The sequence below is a fragment of the Balaenoptera physalus genome (genome assembly GCF_965194825.1).
Source record: "Balaenoptera physalus genome assembly, chromosome: 13".
Taxonomy (NCBI): Eukaryota; Metazoa; Chordata; class Mammalia; order Artiodactyla; family Balaenopteridae; genus Balaenoptera; species Balaenoptera physalus.
The window spans coordinates 106,585,844-106,613,562 of record NC_138892.1 but is presented as its reverse complement, the minus strand read 5'-3'; the positions used below and the strand labels follow the sequence as shown (position 1 = coordinate 106,613,562).

The 27,719-nt window shown below is 37.7% G+C and overlaps 1 protein-coding gene across 18 annotated transcripts in view; it reads right to left on the bottom strand.

The window, feature by feature from the left end:
- Positions 1 to 27,719, bottom strand: part of ERC1 (ELKS/RAB6-interacting/CAST family member 1) — a 415,918-nt gene that overhangs the window by 154,466 nt on the left and 233,733 nt on the right. The window contains exon 16 of one of the 18 annotated variants that reach the window (XM_082422081.1): positions 231 to 10,864. The exons of 16 other annotated variants lie outside the window; for them this stretch is intronic. In XM_082422081.1, coding sequence (XP_082278207.1) covers positions 10,801 to 10,864 — 64 coding nt within the window. In that variant the 3' untranslated portion in view covers positions 231 to 10,800. Of the gene's footprint in view, positions 1 to 230; positions 10,865 to 21,310; positions 21,801 to 27,719 lie in introns of those variants that run through there. One more of the 18 variants, XM_082422082.1, reaches the window with a different exon arrangement.

The following is a 27,719-nucleotide window of genomic DNA, read 5'->3' as shown; positions in this document are numbered from 1 at the left end:
AGGAGCTGGCTGTAGATTAGGTCTATAGAGGCCAGTCTGGGAGTCTGGATCTGTGCGAATCGGCCTTGAAGATGGGGCAGATGTGGTAGCAGGGGGTCCGTCTTGGCCCTGGAATGAGCTGGGAACCTGTGTATGCAGGAGCTGGTCTGGAGTCTAGACCCACAGAGTCCAGCCCAGCACTGGAGTAGCTGGGGGTCTGGAGCCATAGTAGCTGGCCTGGTGCTGGGGTGGGTCAAAAGCATGGGTCTGTGGTAGTTGGCCTGGCACTAGGTCTAGGTAGGACCTGGGTATGCAGGTGCCCACCTGGAACCTAGGTTCAAGAGGGATGATTCTAAGCCTGGGGCCACAGGAACCACCCAAGGCTTCAGGAGCAACCTGGTGCTAGGATGTGCTGGGGGCCCAGGTTCACTGGAGCCAGAAGACACTGGGACCTGGGTTTGCAGGAACACACAGGGAGCCACTCAAGGCTGCAGGAGTTGGCCTGGTGCCAGGGTGGACCAACTCTGGGGGGTCCATGGTAAAGTTGGTCACTTTCCTTTCCCCACGGGGTGTGTGTCTGCACTATGCTGTCTGGGCTTGGGGGAAAGGTAATGGGAATAGTGTAAATCTATCTTTCCTACCCTCCTCAATGTACCTTTATTTCTGTGCTTCATGCAGGGTTGGAATCCCTCACATGAATCCTTGGCTCTTATAAAGGTATTTTTGTACAGGGACAGCTGTTCCAACGGATGTTTCTGGCAGGGGCAAGAGTGCTAGGGAGCCCTATGCCACCATTTTGCTGACATCACTCTCATTCCTCAGGTCTTAAATGCCACCTCATACGGAAGATCATTGCACATTAGCTCAGACCCCTTATTATAAATTTTAATTTACTACTATACTTTTTGTTAATTAGACATTATAATCATAACTAAATTATTATTTGCTTAACATGTCATCTTATCACTAGACTATTAGATAAAGGGACTGAATACATCTTCTTCAAAATCACATTAATGTCCAGTATGGTTCCTGAAACACAGGTACTATTACAGACACTTATTAAAAGACAGAAAAAAGAAACAAAGAATAGGAAGGAAGAAGAGAGAAGGAGGAAGAGTAGAGGATGAGAGAGGGAGGAAGAGTAGAGGATGAGACAAGTGGGAGCCAACTGAAACACTTACTTGGAAAACTTTTCCTACGTTGAGTATGTTTATAAAAAATAAGCCAAGATATTACACCACTTTTTGTAATGAAAAAGATGGGTTGTATATATATTAACATAGCATAATTTAATAACCTGGACCAAGCATTATATACTACTCTACCAGCTAGCTACAAGTTCACAGAAATCATCAACTAGAATTAAATGTAGAGACAGACTGATGGAAACATGCTATTAGAATAACTACTGGTCAACCAAGGTAAGTCTCATGCTTCTAACTCTACTGCCGTTTGATAAAAGCAAACACTAATACATTTAACACTGTACGAATGGAACAGGGAAGAGAAGCCAGTGGTCCCTTTTTCTTGGAATGTAGTTGTGTCTGTTTTAGGGCTCCTGGAAATTCTAGGTTGCCCTAGCGAGCGCAGTTAAGTAAGACAGGCAGGATTCAGATCCCGGTATGTCTATCCTTAAAGTTCATATCAGAAAAGACAGCTAACTGCTGCAAGTTATGAAACACAAACTTGATTACAGGCCTCCTGTACCCCTGAGAAATGTTCCCACTCTTAGGGTAACATTCCTCATTCTCCACATTTCTATGCCTCTGTTCCCAGTCTCACTCCCTTGAGAGTTATCTGATTGGCAAGTTTTGAAGAAAGAGATAAACACGCTCATTTTAGCCCTTCTGCTCTCCTGTCTTCAGATTCGTCTGTCTATGCAGAATGTACACCCTGTTCTGCTCTCTGCATGTAGTAAAATGCCTGCAGTTATCTAGCTGTGCTCTAATTCACGAGTGAAATAGTAGGAAGGCTACTTGCCTGCAAATATAAAGTCGTGTACTCTAATCAGCTTTATCAGTATAAAGATAATAATACTTTTATCTCCCTTTTTCTGATTCCTCTGTTTATCCAGAAAATCTTTGGCAAGGGATACAAAACATACCTGCCCAGGAGTAAAAATCCAGAAGAAAATTCATCCTTTTTACTCTATATAGTAGCACTTTTAGAGGCTGAAACTGTTGTTTCTTTCCAATCCCCAAATGTTCTAACCTCTGATTATTCATTAAGATTCTAGTAATAAGTAATACAGCAGTAATTAACAGCCAAGGACTGTTTTAAGTGTTTCACATGTAGTAACTTATTTATTCCCCTCAACACCATGTATTATTATTAATCCCCATTTGATAGATGAGGAAACTGAGTAACTGAGAGGTTAAATAATCTTGCGTGTGGTCACACAGATAGGAAATGGTGATGGCTATCTTAAAACCAAATTGGGCCCCAGAGTCTATGCCCTTAACTAGTCCTCCTCAGTTTAGTGGGTCTTGAGGGTCTTTACTTTGTTTCAAAAACAAAGTAAACAAGAATAAAAAGGAACAGAAAATATCAGTGCACAGCAAGTAGAAGTCCTGTTTTGTTTGGTACTTGTTTCAGTTATTTGCATGCGTTTGTGTGTATATGAGTGAAAGAGAGACAGGAGAAAGGAGGGGAGGGGGAGAGAGAAAGGGAGAGAGAGGAGATGTAAAAAGCTCTTCCTCCTGGGGTCAGAGTCTCTGTTCTTAATTAAGATGCCCGCTGTCTCCCCACAGGCCGGTGAAGAGTCCTGGGTCCTCTGGTAACAGCCTGGGACACACTTTACTCTCTTCCCCTAGAGTCTGGCATAGCAGCCATTTCTCCTGAACTAGGGTGCCATCAAGTCTTATTAGCTAATATCATTCCACAATACTACCACGGTTCCCACCCTGCCCCAGGGAACTCAAAGGGGCACTGAAGAATATTTTCAATTTGGGGCAGAAACAGTGACATCTGTATCACTAGCTTGAGGTGGTTTCAACACTTGCATCACACACAGATACATGTGTCAAGACAGTCTCCGTCTGTGAACCTGAGTTCTGATGTTTGCTGTAACGAAGAGCCCAGCACAGGAATGCACAGAAATCAAGGTAGAACAAGAAATGAAGGTGGCAGTGGCCAATCTGATCCCAAGATCTGAAAACTGTGCAGTGTCCAATAAGCACACACTCCATTAGTAAGTTACTGTGGTGATCAGAGAACAAAACTAAAATATTTTTGTCTTTCAATTTATATATTATTTTTGAAGTGATAAGCAAATCGTTAGGTCATAAATATTTAAACTGTACAAGTATAATTATTATTAAGAACTGTTAGGTATTTATTTGGCCTGGAGGCCATGAAAAATTGACTGACTGCACTGAAACCAAGAAAATTTTGGGGACCTCTGCCCTATGATAAATGAAAAGTTCCCTTAAGAAGCTGTAAGACAAAGTCTAGCATCCAAGTTGGAAGAAATTTCAAGCACTCCTTCATTTTGTGCATGTGGAACAACGTAAATGGTTTTTGTTTTTCACTAAAGAGTCCTCATTTAATATAACTGAATATGAGCTCTCAGGTCTTTCTCTGCTCCTAATCTGCTGCAACACTCGGAATCCAACAGAAAAGTGCCTATGGAGTCATCACTATTATTCATGCAAAAAACTTACTGCTAAAAAAGAATAAAAGTATCAACTGTAAAAATATGACAGTTCAGCAGCCATTCACCTCTCATCTTACCCCTGTTCCTGGCAGAGCCAGGACTCTGTCCTACCTGACAAGCAATTCTATTTTAAATAATGAAATAAGGTCTTCCGTATGCACGATGAGTGTTCACACAAACATGAGCTTTGGGATTTAACTCCTGATGTTTTGAACCATGTTGTCAGTATCCAAATGGGATTTACAGTGGAGCAAAGCCATCACTGTTCACACTGCATTACAGCTACACTAGAACACAACAAGATACCACAATATTTTCATCTGGAACTTTTTATTAGCCTACAGTTCAGTTCAGTTTGAGCCCATGAAATGCACAGTGCTTTCTAAGTTGAAAGCCTCTATTTACAGTACTTCTTTAAGTAGCTGAGATGGAGGAGGAATACCACACGGGATATGATCCCTCTGACGTAAAGAGCAAGTAAAAATGTTCAATTTTAAATAAAAACTCTTGGGTAGCATAAAGGAATCATCAACTTAACAGTGACTGGTGACTAAAAGACTGCTCTGGTCTTAGTTTAAAGTAAAAAACAAAATACAGCTCTTGAGTCTTCTTACACTTTAAATGTGAAAACAAAGATGGGATAGGGAAGCACGCAAAGCTAAAAAGTGGTAGGATGAGAAGAAGCTGCTATGGCAAAGAAATGCCTTCACACTAACGACACCCCAGGGTGAACTGAAGGGACGAGTCAATTCATTCAAAATTCAATGTGCAATTTCTACTCAATGCGAAGCTCTAAATAACTACCAACACCCTACCTAACATGGTTCTAGAGCCTGCAGACTTATTAAAGCATCTGTTCAAAACTGCAGAGCAGAGGTATGGAGGTGGGGGTAGGGTGGGGTCTCATTTTATGCACCACTTATTAAACTGAACTATTCCTTCTTTCTTTACTGGCCCAAAATTAAGTGACATGATTAACTATCTTCAGGGAAAAAAACAAATTTAGTTTATCTTCATTTTCAATTCAAAGACACTGACAACAGCTGACATTTGCTAAAATAGCCCTCATCTTAGTGACGAAAGAAGTGGGATACGAATGAGCACTGGGGGGTAATGGATGGGCTCTGGGGCCGTTCCTGCTCTGGGGCCCATCAGCACTTCCCAGAATGGTGACTGGGAAGAAGAAAGGATCTGCCCGCTGTCCCCAAATGAACCTTCCTGAAAAGAACTATGCTAAAGTATTTCTATTGTTTGCATGTGATGGATACATCATCATTTGTATGTGTTGTGCAATTATCTGGATACTTTCTAACAGATGGAGTAACAATAAAATGAGAGGAAAACACTCTCTTAATTAGCACAGGCCCAAGATATGCACATCTGTCCTGGTGAAGAAACCCTCTGATGAGGCCCTCTTCCACATCTGGAACCACTGACAGCTTTGAGCCTTACTACACTTCATCGCGGTAGGGCTTCATCCCCAGAAAGAAGGGCTGGAGGATCCACTTAATAACAGAACAACTTAACCCTGGTGTCTCAGAATTTTCGTACTGACGGGTTTAGTCGCATTAAGCCCGCCTATAAAATAAAAATGAAACAAATAAAAAATCAGAGTGAGAAATAATAAGAAATGTCCTCAAGCACAATTTTACATGGAGAAATGGAAAAACACAAGCACGTGTGACTGTCTTATCTCTCCAGGAAATTAGTAGCCAAAAAGCTTCACTCCTCCAGTTTCTACTTCAATACTAATAGGTTCTGCAATTACCACATGGAACAAGCCCCCTGAATACCACCTGGTCTACTTCCCAGCTGTAAATTCCACTCCCATGCTTGTCATGGCTCATTTAGATAGCACAGTGAGTTTCCTCTGTGAGGCTGCTCCCAGAGCTCAGAGTTGAAGATATAATGAGATACGAAGGTGTTTATCATGAAGTAGAATGGAACTCTGAGCCAAAGCAACAGGAGATGGATATCATGAGCAGGCTGAGAACAGAAAGGTTTTTTTCTTTAAAGTATATTGGAAAAATAAACTATTCCATAAGACACAAAGTTTGGGTGAAGATGAAAATTTTTAAGCAGAAGTAACTCTCCACCTTACAGAAACTTAAGAGAACAAAATAACACTTCAGAAACAAAGTAGGGCCAGCACATCTTTCATCATTGCTTCTTGCTACCTTTCCACATAAAATTTTGGTTCAACAGAGTTGTAATTTACCCCATCCCACACGAAATGGCAAAAATTTTGCAACAGATGTTCTGTCTAAAAAGTAGCAATCAAAATCCTTGTTATGGATTTTGAAGACTTCAAGAAGGAAAAGTATGCATATAAAAATAAAGGCCAAAAAAATAAATTAAGAGAAGGAAAAAAACCTAAATTCTGAAAACCAATTTGGTTTGAATTGAAACTTACGCTTCTGATAAACATTATGAACTAAGCCAACATATAAGGACCCTTCCCTCTTGCTCCAAACTCATGAAAACACTGCATAAAACAGAAAATAACAATGAGGTATCAAGCATGAGCTAAAATAAACTGGAAGTGCCAATAATGAAGATAGAACTCAAAGTCAAAGCACTGATGAGCGATAAAGTAGAAATGGCTCGTAAGGGGTAAAACACTGGGCTATAGGCCTTAATAACTAAGGGCTAGGGAAGAGGTTCCTGGATTCAGGCTCCGCAGGAGACAGAAATAACCTATGCATTACAGCTAAAGAAAGTCACAAAGGTTGGCTCCATCTGTAAAACAGGGACCAGAAAAACGCTGCCTACCAGCCCAGTGGGGCAGTGAAGAGTCCAGAGCTTTGGGTGTGAAAAGAATCACCCATGAGAAATCGTTAGTAAACGAGATAAACAAAATTCCAAGCACAGAAACTCACATAAAAACTGGTCCAGAAACAGTGAAACTCACTGTTTCAGACAAACTCAAAGCTGATCTGAAGGAATAAGACTCCCAAGGTAAGTAGCCCCACAGAAGATGAGCTCATAGTCAAAGATTACAAACCATATAAGAAAACAAATCCTCATGAGGAAAGTTAAGAGTTACAAGAGACTTCACATTGTAAAAACTAGAAATAACTGAACTGTGTTAAAGGGCATTTAAATAGATATGAGAAGCTCTCCTAACAGAATGCCATGTATCAGACTCTCCAGATTAATCAGTATCCTTTCTCCCTTCCAATAAATTCACTGATGTCCATATTGACATAGGGCATCTAGAAGGCAACTGCAGAAGACTGTATTGGGCTGCCTTCCAACTTTGTTCATGGATCCACCCCTTCTTCAGCATGACTCAAAGATAAACACCCTCTTTCCAGACCTCAGAGGTAGGTACTAATAGAGTAAGACAAAAAAGGTGCACTTTTCCCTTCCCAGTGACTTGGCATGTGACTCAGTCTGGCCAAACGGATGATGAAGGTTAGTTAGTCTGCTGTGGAAGGAGGCTGTGAAGGACTTCTGGGCAAGTTTTTCTTACATGTAAGAAAGAGACCTAGGAATACCTGGAAATGATGTCGTCATCCTGATTCCAGCCTGAGGGTAAAATCAACATACCATCTAATGCCAGGATACTTGGTCAATCGATAATTTTAAACATTTCTACTGTAGCTGTATTTATGCCTCTTTTGCTTACCTTTTATAGACTACTTTTTCTCACTACAATGTATTCAATAAAAATATTGTGAAATCAACACTGAATACGCCCCCCTAATTTTATGAAATTAAACCACCACACCCTGGATAAAACATGAATGAACGGGAAAAGCTCAGGAAACCAAAAGACCTAAAATACACAAGGAGAAATTTCTACATATCAAAATTTGGATATAGCTAATGGGAAGCTTAGAGAAAAATCTATAGCCTTCCATAATAACTGACAATATTCAAGTAATTTGGAAAAAAATAAACATGGTAAATGTAAGGAAAACAGAAGGAAATGATAATAGACCAGAAACTAGTAGAGTAAAAACAAACACAGAGTTGAACAAAATCCCAATCTAGCTCCTGAAAAAAAAGTATAAAGCACACAAACTTCTAGTAACACTAAATAAGAAAAAAGAAATACAAAAGTCACAAAGCATATGAATTAAACAGGGCATATATACAGTATAGATTTAAAAAGCACCACCACCAATCAGAAATAATAGCATTGGCCCATTAGATCCACCGAGAAATAAACTTTTACTGTGTTAAGTCACAGAAAGTTTTCAGCAGGTTGTGCTACTCTAACTAACAAAGCTAATAAGGGGTAACAGGATATATATAGAACAGCAGTATTTTTTTTAAAGATAGCTTTTTACATACCAGGAATAAAAAAGTAGAGAATTTAATTGAAAAAATATATCATTCATGATAGCAGCAAATGAGGTATCTAGAAATAAATCTAATGTAGATGTGTGAGAATTTTGCTGAGAAAATGCACAAAGTACTAATGAAGGTCATAAAAGAAAACTTAAATAAATGGATAAATAGGCTATGTAAGTGGATGACAGGACTTACTGTTATAATAAATATCTAATTTTGCCTAAATTAGTGTATTAATAAATGCAAATTCTTATCAAAGTCCCAAAAGGGTTTTTTTTTTTTTTAAGAACCTAGTCAGTATCATTATAAAATTTCTATGAAAGAGTGAAGTTCCAGGTGACGCTGACTGAAGCACACTGAGGAAACTTCTGTCCTGCCGTACACCAGAACTTAAAAGTAGAACAGTATGTAAAACAGTAATGATCTAGCACGGCCATAACAGGTGAATGGAAAACTGTACAGAGCCCAGGAACAGACTCAGGCACATATGGGCACTTATCATATTATAAAGGGGATATTACAACTGGCTTTCCATAGAGAAAAACTAGAATAAAAAACTTTCCTCACACAATACATTTCAGGTATCTCAAGGATTTACATGTGGAAACAAAACTTTAACACACATAAAAACATTCTATAAAAAATAAAACACCCCTTCCAGGATGTTTTATCTAATGATGCACCCCTCTCATATGGCCGTTTATGTTTATCTTCACCCACAGAAATCGTGTGTGCGTAAGTCTATGAGCTCTGTGATGTGAGGAAAAATACATCATCTCAGTGAATATTTTCTCCACAGTGCTTAGCACAGTTTTGGAGCACACAGTCTAGAAACAAGGTGTAAATGGTGTAAAAATGCTCTAAAAAACAAAACAAAGAGCAAAGTGATGGGGGCACCAGTGTTGACTGGGAAGATTTAAGCTGGTTTCTTTACAGGCAATGTGATTTGGTGTCAGCCTTGAGAAAAGGGTGGAACCATAAAAGACAGAATATGGAGAAAGCATTTAAGACAGAAGAATGGTTTTAGCAAAAGCATTAAGGAGGGAGAATGTAAGTTTGAACAGATTTGGGATAATGGAGATAAGAACCAGAGAGGGAAATAAAGCCAGAAATGCACCAAGGGACAAAATTATGGAGAGTTGATTGAAATATGGAGCTTTTGAAGGTTTGTAAACGTTAAGTGCAACATAATTAGATTTATGTTCCCAGTGAAAGTAAGAAACTTCTTATTTCCATTGAGCAACTGGTTAGAAAAAAAATGTTTTGAATATACGCCTATATATCAGAAAGGTCATGACTACTTTTATCCAGTTCATATTCAACTCAGTGATGTGGACTACACTGCCCAAAGATTAAAAAAAGAAAACAAAAGCAAATGAAAACAGTAATATAAGACTTTATTATATTTCATGTGATGGGAGAGAGAACCATGATATGAAATGAGTATTTCTAATATCTGCCTTTCACAAAAGAAAAAAGAGACAGTGAAGAGGTCTTGATTCTTTTTTTAAAAAGTTAATGAATAATATCCATACGCATGTCTGAATCAATCACACTTCCCCCCCTTCCAATGTATAGCCTTTATTTTATCTAACTCTAAGAGTAATACACCCTCATTATGGAAAATTAGAAAATGCAACAAGTATAAGAAAGAAAAAAAACACCCATATTTCCACCATTCAAAGATAAGTACTTTTAACATTTTGGTGATTATTCTTCCCAGCTTTTATTTTTTTGTTAAAAAATGCATCTACATATACACACAGAAAAATCAGTTTTATGCTTTTTTTTTCTCACTTAACATTGTATCATAAATGTTTCCCCAATTTGTCAGATATTCTTTGAATGAATCGATCACACTTTTATGAGAGAACTACCCTATTTTTACCATCTCTTTTTATAATGTTAACCCTTAACTCCAGATTTTGAGCATTGGATAAAGGCAATTAGACACATTCTCAAATTATGAATACTTTATAAATGAGCTAAGAAAATGTAAGCAAAAAGAAAATATAAACAAGCAAGACAGTATGATAAAAACAAGAAATGATGAAAGAAAACGAAGATATGCAGCGTAGATGTGGCTGAAGATAAAGGAACACCAATTGGATGACTATATGTCTGGGGTACTGTGAGCTTGAGAGACAACACCAACGTGAGGCCACAGCCCAAGAGGGCAGATGTATTCTGATAGGTTCACTCCAGATGTGTACGTTGCCCCCCTGTGAAACTAAGCTTAATTTCAAGATCAAACTGTTTGCTATCTCTGCTAGGTAGTAACCACCTTGCTCTAAAAAGCAACAGTATTTCTAACAGAAAATGCATGGCCACAAACACTAAAAAGAAATAACCTAATTCTGGGTGGAAAATTATACCAATGTCCGTGGATGCTGTAAGAATGTCATTATGTGGAAGAAAAGGCAATGAAGAAAAAGAATAAATCCAGTCATAATTTCTTTCACATGCATAGCAAAGACATCCTCTGCTAAAAGGAGGGGTTCATCTGTTTCCCCCCGACAGTGACTCCTATATAAAACTGATGAGCGCATCACAGATATTTCCCTTAGCAAATATTCCTAAACAAACAGGCATCCTAACCAAATAGGTTCCTAGAATATTAAACCACAGAGAAAAGAAGAACTCTGGATCTGAACAATGTTCAATCTGTCTTGAAGATCTAACTTGTAGAAATGACAAACAACATAAAGGCTGTTTAAAACCATCAGTAATTTGGTTATACATCCTCTTAGAACACTTAATGTGAAAATAATTCAGTACAATTCAAAGAATATTTCCTGAGTGCCAATGTGTTGGGTCCTGTGCTTGTTTTTTAGGATTCAAGAGAGGAACACTTCTGAATGTCAGGAGTCTGGAGAAAGATGATAAAGCTTGCAAATAAATGACTGTAACACGATGGGGTAAATCCTATAGAAACAGACATAATAGAGATTTAACTGTCATCTGCAAAGTTACATACAAAAATCCTTTACACATAAATATCTTTCACCTTTATCATTCAATTCTTTTCATTTTCTTAATGGTGTCTTTTGAAGAAAAGCCTTTAATTTTGATGAAGTACAACTTACCAATTTTTTCTTTTATGGTTAGTATATTATGTGTACTAAAATAATCTTTGCTTATTCCAAAGTTTCCAAGTTTCTTCCAGAAGTTTATGGTTTTTCCTTTTATGTTTAGGTCTATGATCCACTTTGAACTAATTTCTGCATATAGTATGAGGTCCCTACCTCACTTTACCCTACAGACATCCAGTTGTAGCTGCATCATTTATTGAAAACACAAGTGTTTCCCCATTAAGTTACACTGGTGCCTGTGACTGTGTATCTATGAGTCTATTCGGTACCCTTCATTCTGTTCCATTATTCTACATGTCAGTGTTCATGCCCTAACCATACTTTTAATTACTGTCGTTGTATACCAAGACTACACAACTGGTAGTGAAAGTCTTCTGACTCTGTTCTTTTTCTTTCTTTCTTCTTTTAAATTTATTTTTTATACAGCAGGTTCTTATTAGTTATCTATTTTATGCATATTAGTGTATATATGTCAATCCCAATCTCCCAATTCATCCCCCCCTACACTTTCCCCTCATGGTGTCCATACGTTTGTTCTTTACATCTGTATCTCTATTTCTGCCTTACAAACCAGTTCATCTGTACCATTTTTCTATATTCCACATATATGCGTTAATATACAATATTTGTTTTTCCCTTTCTGACTTACTTCACTCAGCATGACAGTCTCTAGGTCCATACACGCCTCTACAAATGACCCAATTTTGTTCCTTTTTATGGCTAATATTCCATTGCATATAGGTACCACATCTTCTTTATCCATTCGTCTGTTGATGGGCATTTAGGTTGCTTCCTTGATGTGGCTTTGTAAATAGTGCTGCAATGAACATTGGGGTGCATGTGTCTTTTTGAACTATGGTTTTCTCTGGGTATATGCCCAGGAGTGGGATTTCTGGGTCATATGGTACTTCTATTTTCAATGTTTTAAGGAACCTCCATACAGTTGTCCATAGTGGATGTATAGATTTACATTCCCACCAACAGTGCAAGAGGGTTCCCTTTTCTCCACACCCTCTTCAGCATTTGTTGTTTGTAGATTTTGTGATCATGCCCATTCCAACTGTTGAGCCCATTCTAATTAGTGATGTTGAGCAGCTTTTCATGTGCCTCTTGGCCATCTGTATGTCTTCTTTGGAGAGATGTCTATTTAGGTCTTCTGCCCATTTGTTGATTGGGCTGTTTGTTTTTTTAATATTGAGCTTCATGAGCTGTTTATATATTTTGGAGATTAATCCTTTGTCTGTTGATTCGTTTGTAAATATTTTCTCCCATTCTGAGGGTTGTCTTTTCATCTTATACAGGTTTCCTTCACTGTGCAAAAGCTTTTAAGTTTAATTAGATCCCATTTGTTTATTTTTGTTTTTATTTCCATTACTCTAGGAGGTGGGTCAAACAAGATCTTGCTGTGATTTATGTCAAGGAGTGTTCTTCCTATGTTTTCCTCAAAGAGTTTTATAGTGTCTGGTTTTTACATGTAGGTCTTTAATCCATTTTGAGTTTATTTTTTTGTGTGGTATTAGGGAATGTTCTAATTTCATTCTTTTACATGTAGCTGTCCAGTTTTCCCAGCACCACTTATTATTATTATTTTAAAATTTTACTTATTTTTGGCTGCATTGGGTCTTTGTTGCTGTGTGCGGGCTTTCTCTAGTTGTGGTGAGCAGGGGCTACTCTTTGTTGCGGTGCGCGGGCTTCTCATTGCGGTGGCCTCTCTTGTTGTGGAACCTGGGCTCTAGGTGCACAGGCTTCTGTAGTTGTGGCATGTGGGCTCAGTAGTTGTGGCTCATGGGCTCTAGAGCACAGGCTCAGTAGTTGTGGCACCCGGGCTTAGTTGCTCTGTGGCATGTGGGATCTTCCCAGACCAGGGCTCGAACCCATGTCCCCTGCATTGGCAGGCGGATTCTCAACCACTGTGCCACCAGGGAAGTTCCCCAAGCACCACTTATTGAAGAGACTGTCTTCTCCATTGTATATCCTTGCCTCCTTTGTCATAGATTAGTTGACCACAGGTGCGTGGGTTTACCTCTGGGCTTTCTATCCTGTTCCACTGATTGATATTTCTGTTTTTGTGCCAGTACCATATTGTCTTGATTACTGCAGCTTTGTAGTATAGTATGAAGTCAGGGAGTCTGATTCCTCCAGCTCCGTTTTTTTCCCTTAAGATTGCTTTGGCTATGCGGGGTCTTTTGTGTCTCCATACAAATTTTCAGATTTTTTGTTCTAGTTCTCTAAAACAGGCCATTGGTAATTTGATAGGGAGTGCACTGAATCTGTAGATTGCTTTGGGTAGTATAGTCATTTTCACAATATTGATTCTTCCAATCCAAGAACATGGTCTATCTCTCCATCCGTTTGTGTCATCTTTGATTTCTTTCATCAGTGTCTTATAGTTTTCTGAATACAGGTCTTTGACCTCCTTAGGTAGGTTTATTCCTAGGTATTATATTCTTTTTGTTGCAATGGTGAATGGGATTGTTTCCTTAATTTCTCTTTCTGATCTTTCATTGTTAGTGTATAGGAATGAAGAGATTTCTGTGCATTAGTTTTGTATCCTGCAACTTTACCAAATTCATTGATTAGCTCTAGTAGTTTTCTGGTGGCATCTTTAGGATTTTCTATGTATAGTATCATGTCATCTGCAAACAGTGACAGTTTGACTTCTTCTTTTCCAATTTGTATTCCTTTTATTCCTTTTTCTTCTCTGATTGCTGTGGCTAAAACTTCCAAAACTATGTTGAATAATAGTGGCGAGAGTGGACATCCCTGTCTTGTTCCTGATCTTAGAGGAAATGCTTCCAGTTTTTCACCATTGAGAATGATGTTTGCTGTGGGTTTGCTGTATATGGCCTTTACTATGTTGAAGTAAGTTCCCTCTATGCCCACTTTCTGTAGAGTTTTTATTATAAATGGGTGTTGAATTTTGTCAAAAGCTTTTTCTGCATCTATTGAGATGATCATATGGTTTTTATCCTTCAATTTGTTAATATGGTTTATCACATTGATTGATTAGTGTATAGTGAAGAATCCTTGCATCCCTGGGATAAATCCCACTTGATCATGGTGTATGATCCTTTTAATGTGTTGTTGGATTCTGTTTGCTAGTATTTTGTTGAGGATTTTTGCATCTATATTCATCAGTGATATTGGTCTGTAATCTTCTTTTTTAGTAGTATCTCTATCTGGTTTTGGTATCAGGGTGATGGTGGCCTCGTAGAATGAGTTTGGGAGTGTTCCTTCCTCTGCAATTTTTTGGAAGAGTTTGAGAAGGATGGGTTTTAGCTCTTCTTTAAATGTTTGGTAGAATTCACCTGTGAAGCCGTCTTCACAGGCTAGACTTCACAGTCTTGGACTTTTGTTTGTTGGAAGATTTTTAATCACAGTTTCAATTTCATTACTTGTGATTGGTCTGTTCATATTTTCTGTTTCTTCCTGGTTCAGTCTTGGAAGGTTATACCTTTCTAAGAATTTGTCCATTTCTTCCAGGTTGTCCATTTTATTGGCATAGAGTTGCTTGCAGTAGTCTCCTATGATGCTTTGTATTTCTGTGGTGTCCATTGTAACTTCTCCTTTTTCATTTCTAATTTTATTGATTTGAGTCCTTTCCCTCTTTTCCTTGATGATTCTGGCTAGAGGTCTACCAATTTTGTTTATGTTCTCAAAGAACCAGCTTTTAGTTTTATTGATCTTTGCTACTGTTTTGTTTCTGTTTCATTTATTTCTGCTCTGATCTTTATGATTTCTTTCCTTCTACTGACTTTGAATTTTGTTTGCTCTTCTTTCTCTAGTTGCTTTAGGTGTAAGGTTAGATTGGCTTTTAAAATTTATTTATGTATTTTGGCTGCGTTGGGTTTTTGTTGATGCATGCAGGCTTTCTCTAGTTGTGGCAAGCAGGGGTTGCTTTTCGTTGCAGTGTGCAGGCTTCTCATTGTGGTGGCTTCTCTTGTTGCAGAGCACGGGCTCTAGGCACACGGGCTTCAGTAGCTGTGGCTTGTGGGTTCTAGAGCGCAGGCTCAGTAGTTGTGGTGCACAGGCTTAGTTGCTCCATGACATGTGGGATCTTCCTACAGCAGGGCTTGAACCTGTGTCCCATGCATTGGCAGGCGGATTCTTAGCCATAGAGCCACCAGGGAAGTTCCAGGTTAGACTGTTTATTTGAGATTTTTCTTGTTTCTTGAGGTAGGACTGTATTGCTATAAACTTCCCTCTTAGAACTGCTTTTGCTGCATCCCATAGGTTTTGCATTGTCGTGTTTTTGTTGTCATTTGTCTCTAGGGATTTTCTGATTTCCTCTTTGATTTCTTCAGCGATTTCTTGGTTATTTAGCAACGTATTGTTTAGCCTCCATGTATTTGTTTTTTTACGTTTTATTCCCTGTAATTTATTTCTAATCTCATAGCGTTGTGGTCAGAAAAGATGCTTGATATGATTTCAATTTTCTTAAATTTACCGAGGCTTGATTTGTGACCCAAGGTGTGATCTATCCTGGAGAGTGTTCCATGTGCACTTGAGAAGAAAGTGTAACACGCTGTTTTCAGATGGAATGTCCTATAAAGATCAATTAAATCTATCTGGTCTATTGTGTCATTTAATGCTTGTGTTTCCTTATTAATTTTCTGTTTGGATGATTTGTCCATTGGTGTAAGTGAGGTGTTAAAGTCCCCCATTATTATTGTGTTACTGTCGACTTCCTCTTTTATAGCTGTTAGCAGTTGCCTTATGTATTGAAGTGCTTCTATGTTGGGTGTATATATATTTATAATCGTTATATCCTCTTCTTGGATTGATCCCTTGATCATTAGGTAGTGTCCTTCCTTTAGGACAGCGTCCATTAGGTAGCGTCTCTTGTAACATTCTTTATTTTAAAGTCTGTTTTATCTGATACGAGTATTGCTACTCCAGCTTTCTTTTGATTTCTATTTGCATGGAATATCTTTTTCCATCCCTTCACTTTCAGTCTGTATGTGTCCCTAGGTCTGAAGTGGGTCTCTTGTAGACAGCATATATATGGGTCTTGCTTCTGTATCCATTCAGTGAGCCTGGGTCTTTTGGTTGGATCATTTAATCCATTCACATTTAAGGTAATTATCGATATGTATGTTCCTATTACCATTTTCTTAATTGTTATGGGTTTGTTTTTGTAGGTCCTTTTCTTCTCTTGTGTTTCCCACTTAGAGAAGTTCCTTTAGCATTTGTTGTAGAGCTGGTTTGGTGGTGCTGAATTCTCTTAGCTTTTGCTTGTCTGTAAGGCTTTTGATTTCTCCATCGAATCTGAATGAGATCCTTGCCGGGTTGAGTAATCTTGGTTGTAGGTTTTTCCCTTTCATCACTTTAAACATGTCATGCCACTCCCTACTGCCTTGTAGAGTTTCTGCTGAGAAATCAGCTGATAACACTATGGGAGTTCCGTTGTATGTTATTTGTCATTTTTCCCTTGTTGCTTTCAATTTTTCTTTGTCTTTAATTTTTGTCAATTTGATTACTATGTGTCTCGGCGTGTTTCTCCTTGGGTTTATCCTGCCTGGGACTCTCTGAATTTCCTGGACTTGGGTGGCTATTTCCTTTCCCATGTTAGGGAAGTTTTCGACTATAATCTCTTCAAATATTTTCTCTGGTCCTTTCTCTCGCTCTTCTCCGTCTGGTACCCCTATAATGCGAATGTTGGTGCGTTTAATGTTGTCCCACAGGCTGTCTTCATTTCTTTTCATTCTTTTTTCTTTATTCTGTTCCATGGCAGTGAATTCCACCATTCTGTTTTCCAGGTCACTTATCCGTTCTTCTGCCTCAGTTATTCTGCTATTGATTCCTTCTAGTGTAGTCTTCATTTCAGTTATTGTATTGCTCGTCTCTGTTTGTTTGTTCTTTAATTCTTCTAGGTGTTTGTTCTTTAATTCTTCTAGGTCTTTGTTAAACATTTCTTGCATCTTCTCGATCTTTGCCTCCATTCCTTTTCCGAGGTCCTGGATCATCTTCACTATCATTATTCTGAATTCTTTTTCAGAAAGGTTGCCTATCTCCACTTCATTTAGTTGCTTTTCCTGGGGTTTTATCTTGTTCCTTCATCTGGTATATAGCCCTCTGCCTTTTCATTTTGTCTATCTTTCTGTAAATGTGGTTTTTGTTCCACAGGCTGCAGAACTGTAGTTCTTCTTGCTTCTGCTGTCTGCCCTCTGGTAGATGAGGCTAAGAGGCTTGTGCAAGCTTCCTGATGGGAGGGACTGCTGGTGGGTAGAGCTGGCTGTTGCTCTGGTGGGCAGAGCTCAGTAAAACTTGAATCCGCTTGTTGGCTGATGGGTGGGACTGGGTTCCCTCCCTGTTGGTCGTTTGGCCTGAGGCAACCCAACACTGGAGCCTACCCGGCTCTTTGGTGGGGCTAATGGCAGACTCTGGGAGGGTTCATGCCAAGGAGTACTTCCCAAAACTTCTGCTGCCAGTGTCCTTGTCCCTGGGGCGAGCTACAGCCACCCCTGCCTCTGCAGGAGATCCTCCAACACTAGCAGGTAGGTATGGTTCAGTCTCCTATGGGGTCACTGCTCCCTCCCCTGGGTCCTGATGCACACACTACTTTGTGTGTGCCCTCCAAGAGTGGAGTCTCTGCTTCCCCTAGTCCTGTCAACGTCCTACAGTCAAATCCTGCTAGCCTTCAAAGTCTGATTCTCTAGGAATTCCTCCTCCCATTGCCAGACCCCCAGGTTGGGAAGCCTGACGTGGCGCTCAGAACCTTCACTCCAGTGGGTGGACTTCTGTGGTATAAGTGTTCTCCAGTTTGTGAGTCACGCACCCAGCAGTTATGGGATTTGATTTTATTGTGATTATGCCCCTCCTACTGTCTCATTGCGGCTTCTCCTTTGTCTTTGGATTTGGGGTCTCTTTTATGGTGAGTTCCAGTGTCTTCCTGTCAATGACTGTTCAGCATTTAGCTGTGATTCCGGTGCTCTCGCAAGAGGGAGTGAGAGCACATCCTTCTACCCCGCCATCTTGCTCTCCTCTGCTCTTTTTCAAAATGGTCTAACTCTGCTAGGTCCACTGAAATTCAATGTAAATTTAAAATTCCAAGTATAAGTTTCTAAAGAAAGCTCCCTGTGATTTTGGCTGGGATTGTGTTGCAATAATAACTGAATTTGGGGGAAATGGCCAGCTTAAAGTTTGAATAATCAAATCATGAACTAGATATATCCCTATTTTTGTTTAGATATTTTTTATTTTCTCTCAGTAGTATGGTTTTCTGTGTAGAGATCTTGTACAATATTTGTTAAACTTATTCTGAAGTACTTTATGCATTTTGATGTCACTGTAAATAATATTTTCTAAAATTTCAGTTTCCATTTGCTTGTTGTTAACATATAGAGCTACAACTGATTTTTATGTGTTGCCCTACTTAGACAATCATACTGTCTGTGAGTAAAGACAATGCTACTACTTCCTTATCAATTTTATTATCTCTTGACATACTGCGTAACTAGGACCTCCAAATATAATAATGAACAAGGGATTGAAGTGGATGTCTTTGTGTCCTTTGCAATCTCATGGGAAAAGTGTTCACCTTTCATCATTTGGTATGACCTTGCCTGTAAACTTTTCACAGGGGCTCTTTTTTGAGCTGAAGAAATTGCCTTCTCTTCCTAGTCAGCTAAGAGTTATTATCATAACTGATAATATGGATGATAATAATATGAATGGATGTTAATAATTGATAATATGAATGGATGTTAAAAACATTTTCTGAATATCTGAGATAATTATATGATTTTTTCTTTATTGTTAATGTAGCTGAAATTAGCTAATTCATTTTTGAATAGTGAACAACCCCTTGCATTCCAGAAATAAGCCTAACTTGGTTATGACATATTAGTTTCTTATTTACATTAGATTCAATTTGCTAAGACTTTTTGTGGGAATTTTATGTCAATGTTCATAAGGGAGTTTCTCTTTATATAATGTGTTTTTCAGGTTTAAGTGTGAGAGTAATTCTAGTCTCATAAGATGAATTAGGAAGTATTTCCTTCTTCTCTATTTTCTGAAAGAGTTTCAGTAAGGTTGATATTATTTCATATTTAGATGTTTAGTAGAATTCACCAGTAAACTAACCTGTGCTTGGAGTTTTCCTTGTGGAAATATTTTTTATTACAAATTCAATTCCTTTAATAGATACAGGCCTGGTCAACTTTCTATTCCTTTTTTATCCAGTTTTGATACACCATATTTTTCAAGGAATTTATCTATTATATCTTAATTATCAAATTTATTGGCATAAAGTTGTTCAAAATATTCTCTTTTCAAATGCTATTAGAGGGACTTCCCTGGTGGTCCAGTGGGTAAGAATCTGCGCTCCCAATGCAGGGGCCCGGGTCCAATCCCTGGTTGGGGAACCAGATCCCGCATGCATGCCGCAACTAAGAGTCCCCATGCCACAACTAAGAAGCCTGCATGCTGCAACTAAGATCCGGCACAGCCTAAATAAATATTTTTTAAAATGATTCTACTTAAAAAAAAAAAATAAATGCCATTAGAACCTCAACTGATATCCACTCTTGCCCTCTTTCATTACAAAAATTTGGTAATTTATGAGTCTTCATGTTTCCCTTGATCAGTCTTGAAAGGGGCCTACCAATTCCATTGCTTCTTTGAAGAACCCACGGTTGACTGTAAATTTTCTGTGTTGTCAGTTTTCTATTTCCTTGATTTCTGCTCTTATCCATATTATTTCCTTCATTCTATTTACTTTCATTTACTTTACTCTTTTTTAAAAATTTTCTTAGTGTGGAAACAGGTCACTGAATTAAACTTTCTTATTTTGTAATATAGGCATTTAAAGGTATAAATTTCACTCTAAGCACTACTTGAGCTGCATGACACAAAATTTCACATTTGTGTTTTCATTTTCATTCAGTTCAAAATGACTTCTTGTATTCCTTATGACTTCTTCTTTGAGCCATGGTATTTAGAATTGTATTATTTAATTTCCGAACATTGGGGGATTTTTCCAAAAATCTTATTATTACCTTCTAATTTAATCCCACTGTGGTCAGAGAACAATTCTGACATATTTTAGTCTTCTGAAACTTATTAAGATTTGTTTTTATGGCCCAGCATATGGTCCTCATTGGTGAACATTCCATACATATTTGAAAAACATATATATTCTTCAGTTGTTGGGTGTACTACTCTATAAATATTAAATAGATCAAGTTGACAGTCTTCAGAGCTTCTAAATTTCTACTGCTTGTTTTTGGTTCACTTATTCTATCACTTTCTGAGAAATCAGGGTTATAAGCTCCAGCAATGACTGATGAGTATGGATCTGTCTGGTTTTCCCTTTAGTTCTGTCAGTTGGCTCTTCATGAATTTTGAAGCTCTGTACTAGGTGCATGCATATGAAGGATTGTTATGTCTTTCTGGTTAATTATCTGCTTCATCATTATGACATGTACTTCTTTATCTCCAGGAATACTCTCTGGAAGTCTCTTTTACCTGATACTAATATAGGCATACCAGATTTCTTATAATGACTATTTACAAGGACTATCTTTGTACATTCTTTAAATTTCAACCTACTTGTGTTTATTACACCGTATGTCTTGTAGACAGCAGTTTCTTTTTTAATCAATTCTAATAATCTCTGTCCGTTAACTAGAGTGTTTAGTCCATTTGATTTTTTTTTTTTTTTTAATTTTTTATTTATTTATTGATTTATTTATGGCTGTGTTGGGTCTTCTTTTCTGTGCAAGGGCTTTCTCCAGTTGTGGCAAGCGGGGGCCACTCTTCATCGCGGTGCGCAGGCCTCTCACTATCGCGGCCTCTCTTGTTGCAGAACACAGGCTCCAGACGCGCAGGCTCAGTAATTGTGGCTCACGGGCCTAGTTGCTCTGCGGCATGTGGGATCTTCCCAGACCAGGGCTCGAACCCGTGTCCCCTGCATTGGCAGGCAGATTCTCAACCACTGCGCCACCAGGGAAGCCCAGTCCATTTGATTTTGACCTAACTACTGATATGCTGAATTTATATCTATCATCCATTTACCCCTCTCTGCTTCACTCCTCTCTCGTTCCTTTGCTGTCCTTTTTCTTCTGGGTAAATGAAGTAATTTTTAGTGTATTTTATTTCCTCTATTGGATTTTGAGCTTTTTGTTTTTGGTTTTGCTTTTGGTAGTTGCTCTACAGCTAACAATATGCACCTTTAACTTATCAAAGTCTACCTAGATTAGAAATTATAAAACTTTGGGACTTCCCTGGTGGTCCAGTGGTTAAGAATCCACCTTCCAATGCAGGGGATATGGGTTCAATCCCGTATCTTAGGTCAGGGAACTAAGATCCCACATGCCACAGGGCAACTAAGCCTGCGCACTCTAGAGCCCACGCACCACAACTAGAGAGCCTGCACACTGCAACGAAGATCCCGCATGCCGCAACTAAGACCAAATGCAGCCAAATAAATAAATAAATAAATATTTTTTTAAAAAAAGAAAATGACTTAAAAAAAAATTCAAAACTGATAGTTTGTATTTTCTACTTCACAAAGTTAACAACCTGACAACCATGTTTCTACCCCCCCAATCTTTTGTGCTATTGTTGTCATATCTTTCAATTTTACACCTATTATAAACTCCACCATACAATGATATTATTTTTGCTTTAGAGTCAGTTGTCTATACATATCAGCTTATTTACCACGTGTGTTCTTTATTCCTTCCTGTAGATTCATGCTTCCATCTGGTTTCATTTCCTTTCAACTGGAAGAACATCCTTTAGCATTTCTTACAGAATGTGCTTTTCTAGAAATGAATTTTTTTTTAATGGAAGTATAGTTGATGTACAATATTATATTAGTTACAGGTGTACAATATAGTGATTCACAATTTTTAAAGGTTATACTCCATTTATAGTTATTATAAAATATTGGCTATAATCCTGTGCTATACAATATATCTCCATAGCTTGTATTTTTCTTTCTTTTAATTTTTTAATTTTTTTTAAATTAATTTTTTAATTGGGGTATAGCTGATTTACAATGTTGTGTTAGTTTCTGCTATACAGCAAAGCGAATCAGCCATCACGTAGACATATCTCCACTTACAGATGAATTCTTTTCATATTTATTTATCTGAAAAATGTCTATATTTAACCCTAGTTTTTGGAGTTTGTTTGTTTGTCTTTTGGTCCTAGAATTCTAGGCTGACAATTTTTCTTTCAGTACTTTAAAAGAAGTTCCATTTTATTCTGATCTCCGATGTTTTGGATAAGAACTCAGCTATCATAGTTTCCCTTTACATACTGTGTTTCTTTCTTCCGTTGCTGCGTCTGTTTTTCTCTTTATATTTTGTTTCTAGCAATTAAATTATAATGTTTATAGGTGTGGTTTTCTTTGTATTTATCCAGCTTGGTTTCACTAAGTTTCTAGGATCTGTAAATATACATGCTTTTTAAAAAGACTATTTTTTTAGAGCACTTTTAGGTTAACAAAAAAACTGAGAGGGATGCACAGAGATTTCCCATACACTTTCTTAAATCAATGTATTTTAAATCAAAGAAATATTTCAGCCATTATTTTTACAGACATTTTTCTACCCCCTTCTCACTCTTTTACCCTTCTGGAATTCCAGTTACATGTAATATTAGCCCATTTGATAATGTCCAACATGTCATGGAGGCTCTATTCATTTTGTAAAAACCCTTTTTCTCACAGTTGTTCACACTGGATAATTTCTATTGATCTGTTTTAAAATTTATGGACTCTTTCTTTTGAAAGCTCTAATCTGTCATTAAGACCATCCACTGAATTTTTTCATTTAAATTTCAGTTTTCAAATTTCCATTTTTAAAATGTTTTCCTTTCTCAGCTGAGATTTCCTATCTGTTCTATCATCAACATTACATTTTCTTTAAGACTTTGAAGCACAACTTATAGGAGTGACTTTAAAATCACTGTTAAATCCAATATCTAGGACTTCTCTGAGTTGCTTTCTACTGCATGTTTTTGTTCACTATGGGTTACATGTTACTGTTCTTTGAATGTCTGGTGATATTTTTTAATTGAATATAGAATACTGTAGATGATACACTACAAAGACTCTGGATTCTGTTATTTTCTTCTGAAAAGCAATGATTTTTGTTCTAGTAGATAATTCAGTTAATAGCTGATCTCCTTGACCTTGTATAGGCTTGGATTTATCCTTTGTTGGGCTGATCTGTTGAAAGCTCAGGGTATTTCCCAGACCTCTCTATCTTGATGGGACTCATCCTCCAAATTCTACTGTCCCTGTAGACTGCCTTGGGGCTTTCAGTTTTGTTACACTACATCTATAGTTAGCTTTATTGTAGGTCATGATCCCTACTCCTAAAACCCAGACTTTCTGTTATCTCAGCAAGATGCCTGAAGTTTTAACAAGACTTTTGCCACTGACTGGGTTGGAACTGAAACTTCCCCAGCACTGCTGCTCTAACTCTAGCATCACAATTCCACTTCCATCCCCAGAGCAGCTTATCTCTGGTAGGCCTTGGGTAGTCTGATCCAGTGAACGTGAGGCTTAGTCCTCAGCCAAGGAATTATGGACATCTGACCCCCAACTTCTGCTCAGTATACTGTTTATATATAAATTACTTCTCTGATTTACTCAGAGCATTTGCAACTATAGAATCAAGGATGTCAGAAGGTCACCTAGTCAAAGAATCATATGATTTTTAAAATGACAGGAATCTTAGAGATGTAAGAAACCCTTTCGTTTCAGAATGAGAAAACTGCCAACCTGAAAAGTTAAGTGCAAACTTAACAATTTTCAGTTGTGCGTATCATGCTTTGCAAATATTCAGCTTAACCAATTTCAAAGTGTTTTATCACGTTATCTCACAACAACCTCATGAGGTGGGTCTAAGTATTATAACCCCGGTTTATAACTAGCTCAAAATGTAAACACATTCTTTGCTACGAAGAGCACCTTATAATACTCTTTTACTCAGAATCTTCAGCCAGGAAAAGCTTATGATTAAATAAATGGATTACTATTTCTACATATAAAGCTTGAGGGAAGTTTTATCCATTTACAGAATGAGTAAATACCTTTATGGTACTCTGAGGGACACAGAGAATGAAGATCCTGAAAGGAAAAGACTTTTTTTTTTAAATCCCAAACTAAAAAAACCTCTCATAATGGTATATTATGTAAAAAATTTTCTTAAAATGAGTATTGCAGTTAGCTTAAGGCATTAGGTTATCTACCTGGAATAGTTGTCCCTTTAACTGTTTCAACTGTATTAAACAGAGGGACTAGGGTTCATCCTACACCTCCAGTAGAGAAAAAAATAAAAAGATAAGTAAGAAGTAGGACAATAATCCCACTCCTTTCCCCTTTAGGAAAAAGAGGATGACCTATATTCTTAATTTCATCCCTGCACAAGCGAGGACATTCTTGCACACAAACCATATACTGATGGGGGAAAGACAGAAATATAAAAACTGGAAAAGAGAGGGACTTTGGGGCCTTTATCTGAAAAGTTCCGCTCTTTACTTAGAGATTACCACAGCCATTTAGGACATTTTAAATGAAAAAAATGATTAGGAAGCATGATTTCTTCAGGAAAGTGTTTTTTTCTGTTTGTAATTTACATCTGACCTTAAATGGCTAAAAGGTGGAATGGATTTAGGATTAAGGGAGGAGAACGGCAAGGGATATTAGGGTTGTTTGTAAATGATTCTAATTCAGGTCACAAGAAAATAAAACGATTTGAGAAAAACATTTGAAATACTCGTGCCTCATCTTGTGAGAAGCTGAGCATCATGGTCACCACTTAGGAGCAGGGACAGGTAAGGAACTCAAATACTGTACTGTAAAGACTGTAATTACTGCACTTAATTAACCCATCTCCATCACTGTCCTGTGACAACTCAGAGCCCCACCTAAACTCTTAGTTCTGATGAGAAAAGATGTGTGACAGTTGATACCACACATTCTGTGAAGTAGGAAGCATGAGAGAGCTGGATGTGAGGGTAGAAAAAGAGGGGACAGAATTAAAGAGTTAACCAAGGCTAGTATGGAAGTCCCCAAGTCAAGAGTTAGAAACTTTTCTTTATAATTTTAATTAGGACCAGTCCCACTAGTGTTATTTATTGCTATACTATACAGCATACTTTGTTTTCTTTTTCAACTCAAGTGTAGGAAATTTTCATAAGAATTTATGTGATTTCCCACAAAATATTTAAAGCTCAGTATTTCAGGCCACTGTGAAAAATGCTTCCAACTCCACTAAAAGTCCTTTGTCATATGTCCAATGACTCAAATAAAGGCATTCGGTGGAAGTATACATAAGTGTGGCTTTGCAAAAAGTATACATGTTCTAATTCTTATGTATCTTAAAAGGCATTTCAATTTGTTACTCGCATATAATTTGCACAACTATTATCAATTTTGTGGTAATTTGGAAGACTGTCATAGATCTCCAAGTGGGATTTTATTTTTTAATGTCAGCAACTCTACAATAAATTTTAAAATGAAATTCTACAGAATATTAGGAGATAAAATAATTTAAAATACTGTCTCATTTTAATTATTCAAAGTATAACAGATGGACCACCTAACTATACTAACCCCAAATAGCCTGAACTTTTCCCAGTAACCATTTTCTACAGCTTCCTTAATTCCAAGCATACTGCATTTTTCTCTCAAATTAAAAGGCAAGTATTTTTTAAATGCCAGAATTCAGATCATATTACTGAACTCTTCTTAGGTACATATGAAAATTTATTTTATGTGGGTGGGAAGTTAGATTTTTCTGTAGCCAGAAGTCATCTCACGAGTATATAATGTGGCCCACAGTGCTTTGGACTTCTCTAGCAACTTTATTAATGGGATGCTATTTATCACACAGCTCTAGATTCTCAAAGAAACAAAAGAGCGATTCCACCACCACCTTCCGAAACAAACCAATTCTCAGTATAGTCAAATGCGTAGTGTGATAAAAGTTTACTCAAAATGAAACGTGAGTCTTTTGAGCTGTATTCATAATGCTAACATAGGGTGAGACTGCAGTAGGACTCTGAATGCAGGGCAGTGGAGAATGAATCAGCTCATCTAGAAATCTTGATAGTGAAGCTTGTGACCTGAACTGATACTCAGAATTTATTATGGTTGTTATTTTATTATTTTCCTCCCTCTCCCGTTCATCCTTTCTTTCTTAGTCAAAGAGGTTAACATAAAAGTGAAGTAAAAAAACAGTGATTAACAAAACCACAGCATAAGAAGAAGAACCAATATGAGATCTGCCAATGAAAATGTCCCTTCTCCCCAGGGCTAGCCAACCAACTCCAGTGCTTCTCCTGAGACACCGGCAGGCTACCAGGTGAACAGTTCCACATCCTCCCAAACTCACGGCCGTCTGTCTGTAACAGACACTCAAAAATTACAATCATAAATACTAGGGATAGAAGAGAACTATCAGGGCACTCCTTTTGGTTTGACTAGTTCAGGATTATCCCAGAAAACTAGACTATTCTGGTGCTTTGCTGAAGGACTGTCTCTACAAATAGGCCAACTATCCTTTCTTCAGGGAAGACTTTTCTTATTCCAGATTCACAGTCACACATGTGCATGTTTCAGGCTCTTGTGTACATTGCATTCCCTTCATATTTCTTCTACATTTCAAGTTCTCTGGTTATAGTAAACAAGTCCTTTTAACTTGTTCAGTTATTATTAATAAAACAATGAAAACATTTAAAATATGGTGGGTCCTGCCATAACTACAGAAGGAAGAATCTTTTTGTCACTGCCAACAGCCACAGATAGGATATTACCTTTCTTCTTTTAAATTTTGATTAAATACTTTTCTGTTTTCCTGCAAATCGTTGCCAGTAAATACATGCAGCAAGCTAACAATACCCACTACTAAGGGCTTCCTATGCCAGGCACTGCTCTCAATCCCATATATTAACAATTTCTTATTCTACTGTCATGAAAATGCTATGAAGCAGGGACAGTCATTATTGCCATTTAACAAATAAGGAGACTGAAGCACAAGAAGGCTAAATAACTTGCTGAAGTCACAGGGCTAATAAGTGGCGGAGTTAGAATCCAGATTCAGGCTCTTTCATTCCAGGAAGTATGCTCTCACTATTTGCCATAAGTAATTAGATGCAGATATCATGCAGAACTACTTGGGGGGAGTGAACTCCTTGCAAACTGACCATGAACGAAGCAAATTCTGAGCAAAGTTGTAGAACTAAGACACTCCCAACCCAGGACAGATGATTAGCAGAAACTGTTCAACATATGGAGAGGAGTCCAGAACATAGCAGAAGAAAGTCTATTCCCTTGGTCAGCTATGCAGTGAAAAGGAATCAAAAGTTTACTGTATCAGAACCCCCAATATGTCATTCATAGTGTTTTGTGTATAATTATTAGGTTAATTGTACAGCTTTTGATTGAGGTTTTATGAATTATTACTTAATATTTGTATGCCAAACTTTAAAAAATTAAACTATAGTTGATTTACAATATTATGTTAGTTTCTGGTGTACAGCATAGTGATTCAATATTTTTATACATTATACTCTGTTTAAAAGTTTTACAAAATAATGGCTATATTTCCCTGTGCTGTACAATAAATTGCTGTAGCTAATCTCCAAAACATACAAACAGCTCATACAGCTCAATATCAAAAAACAAACCACCCAATCAAAAAATGGGCAGAAGATCTAAATAGACA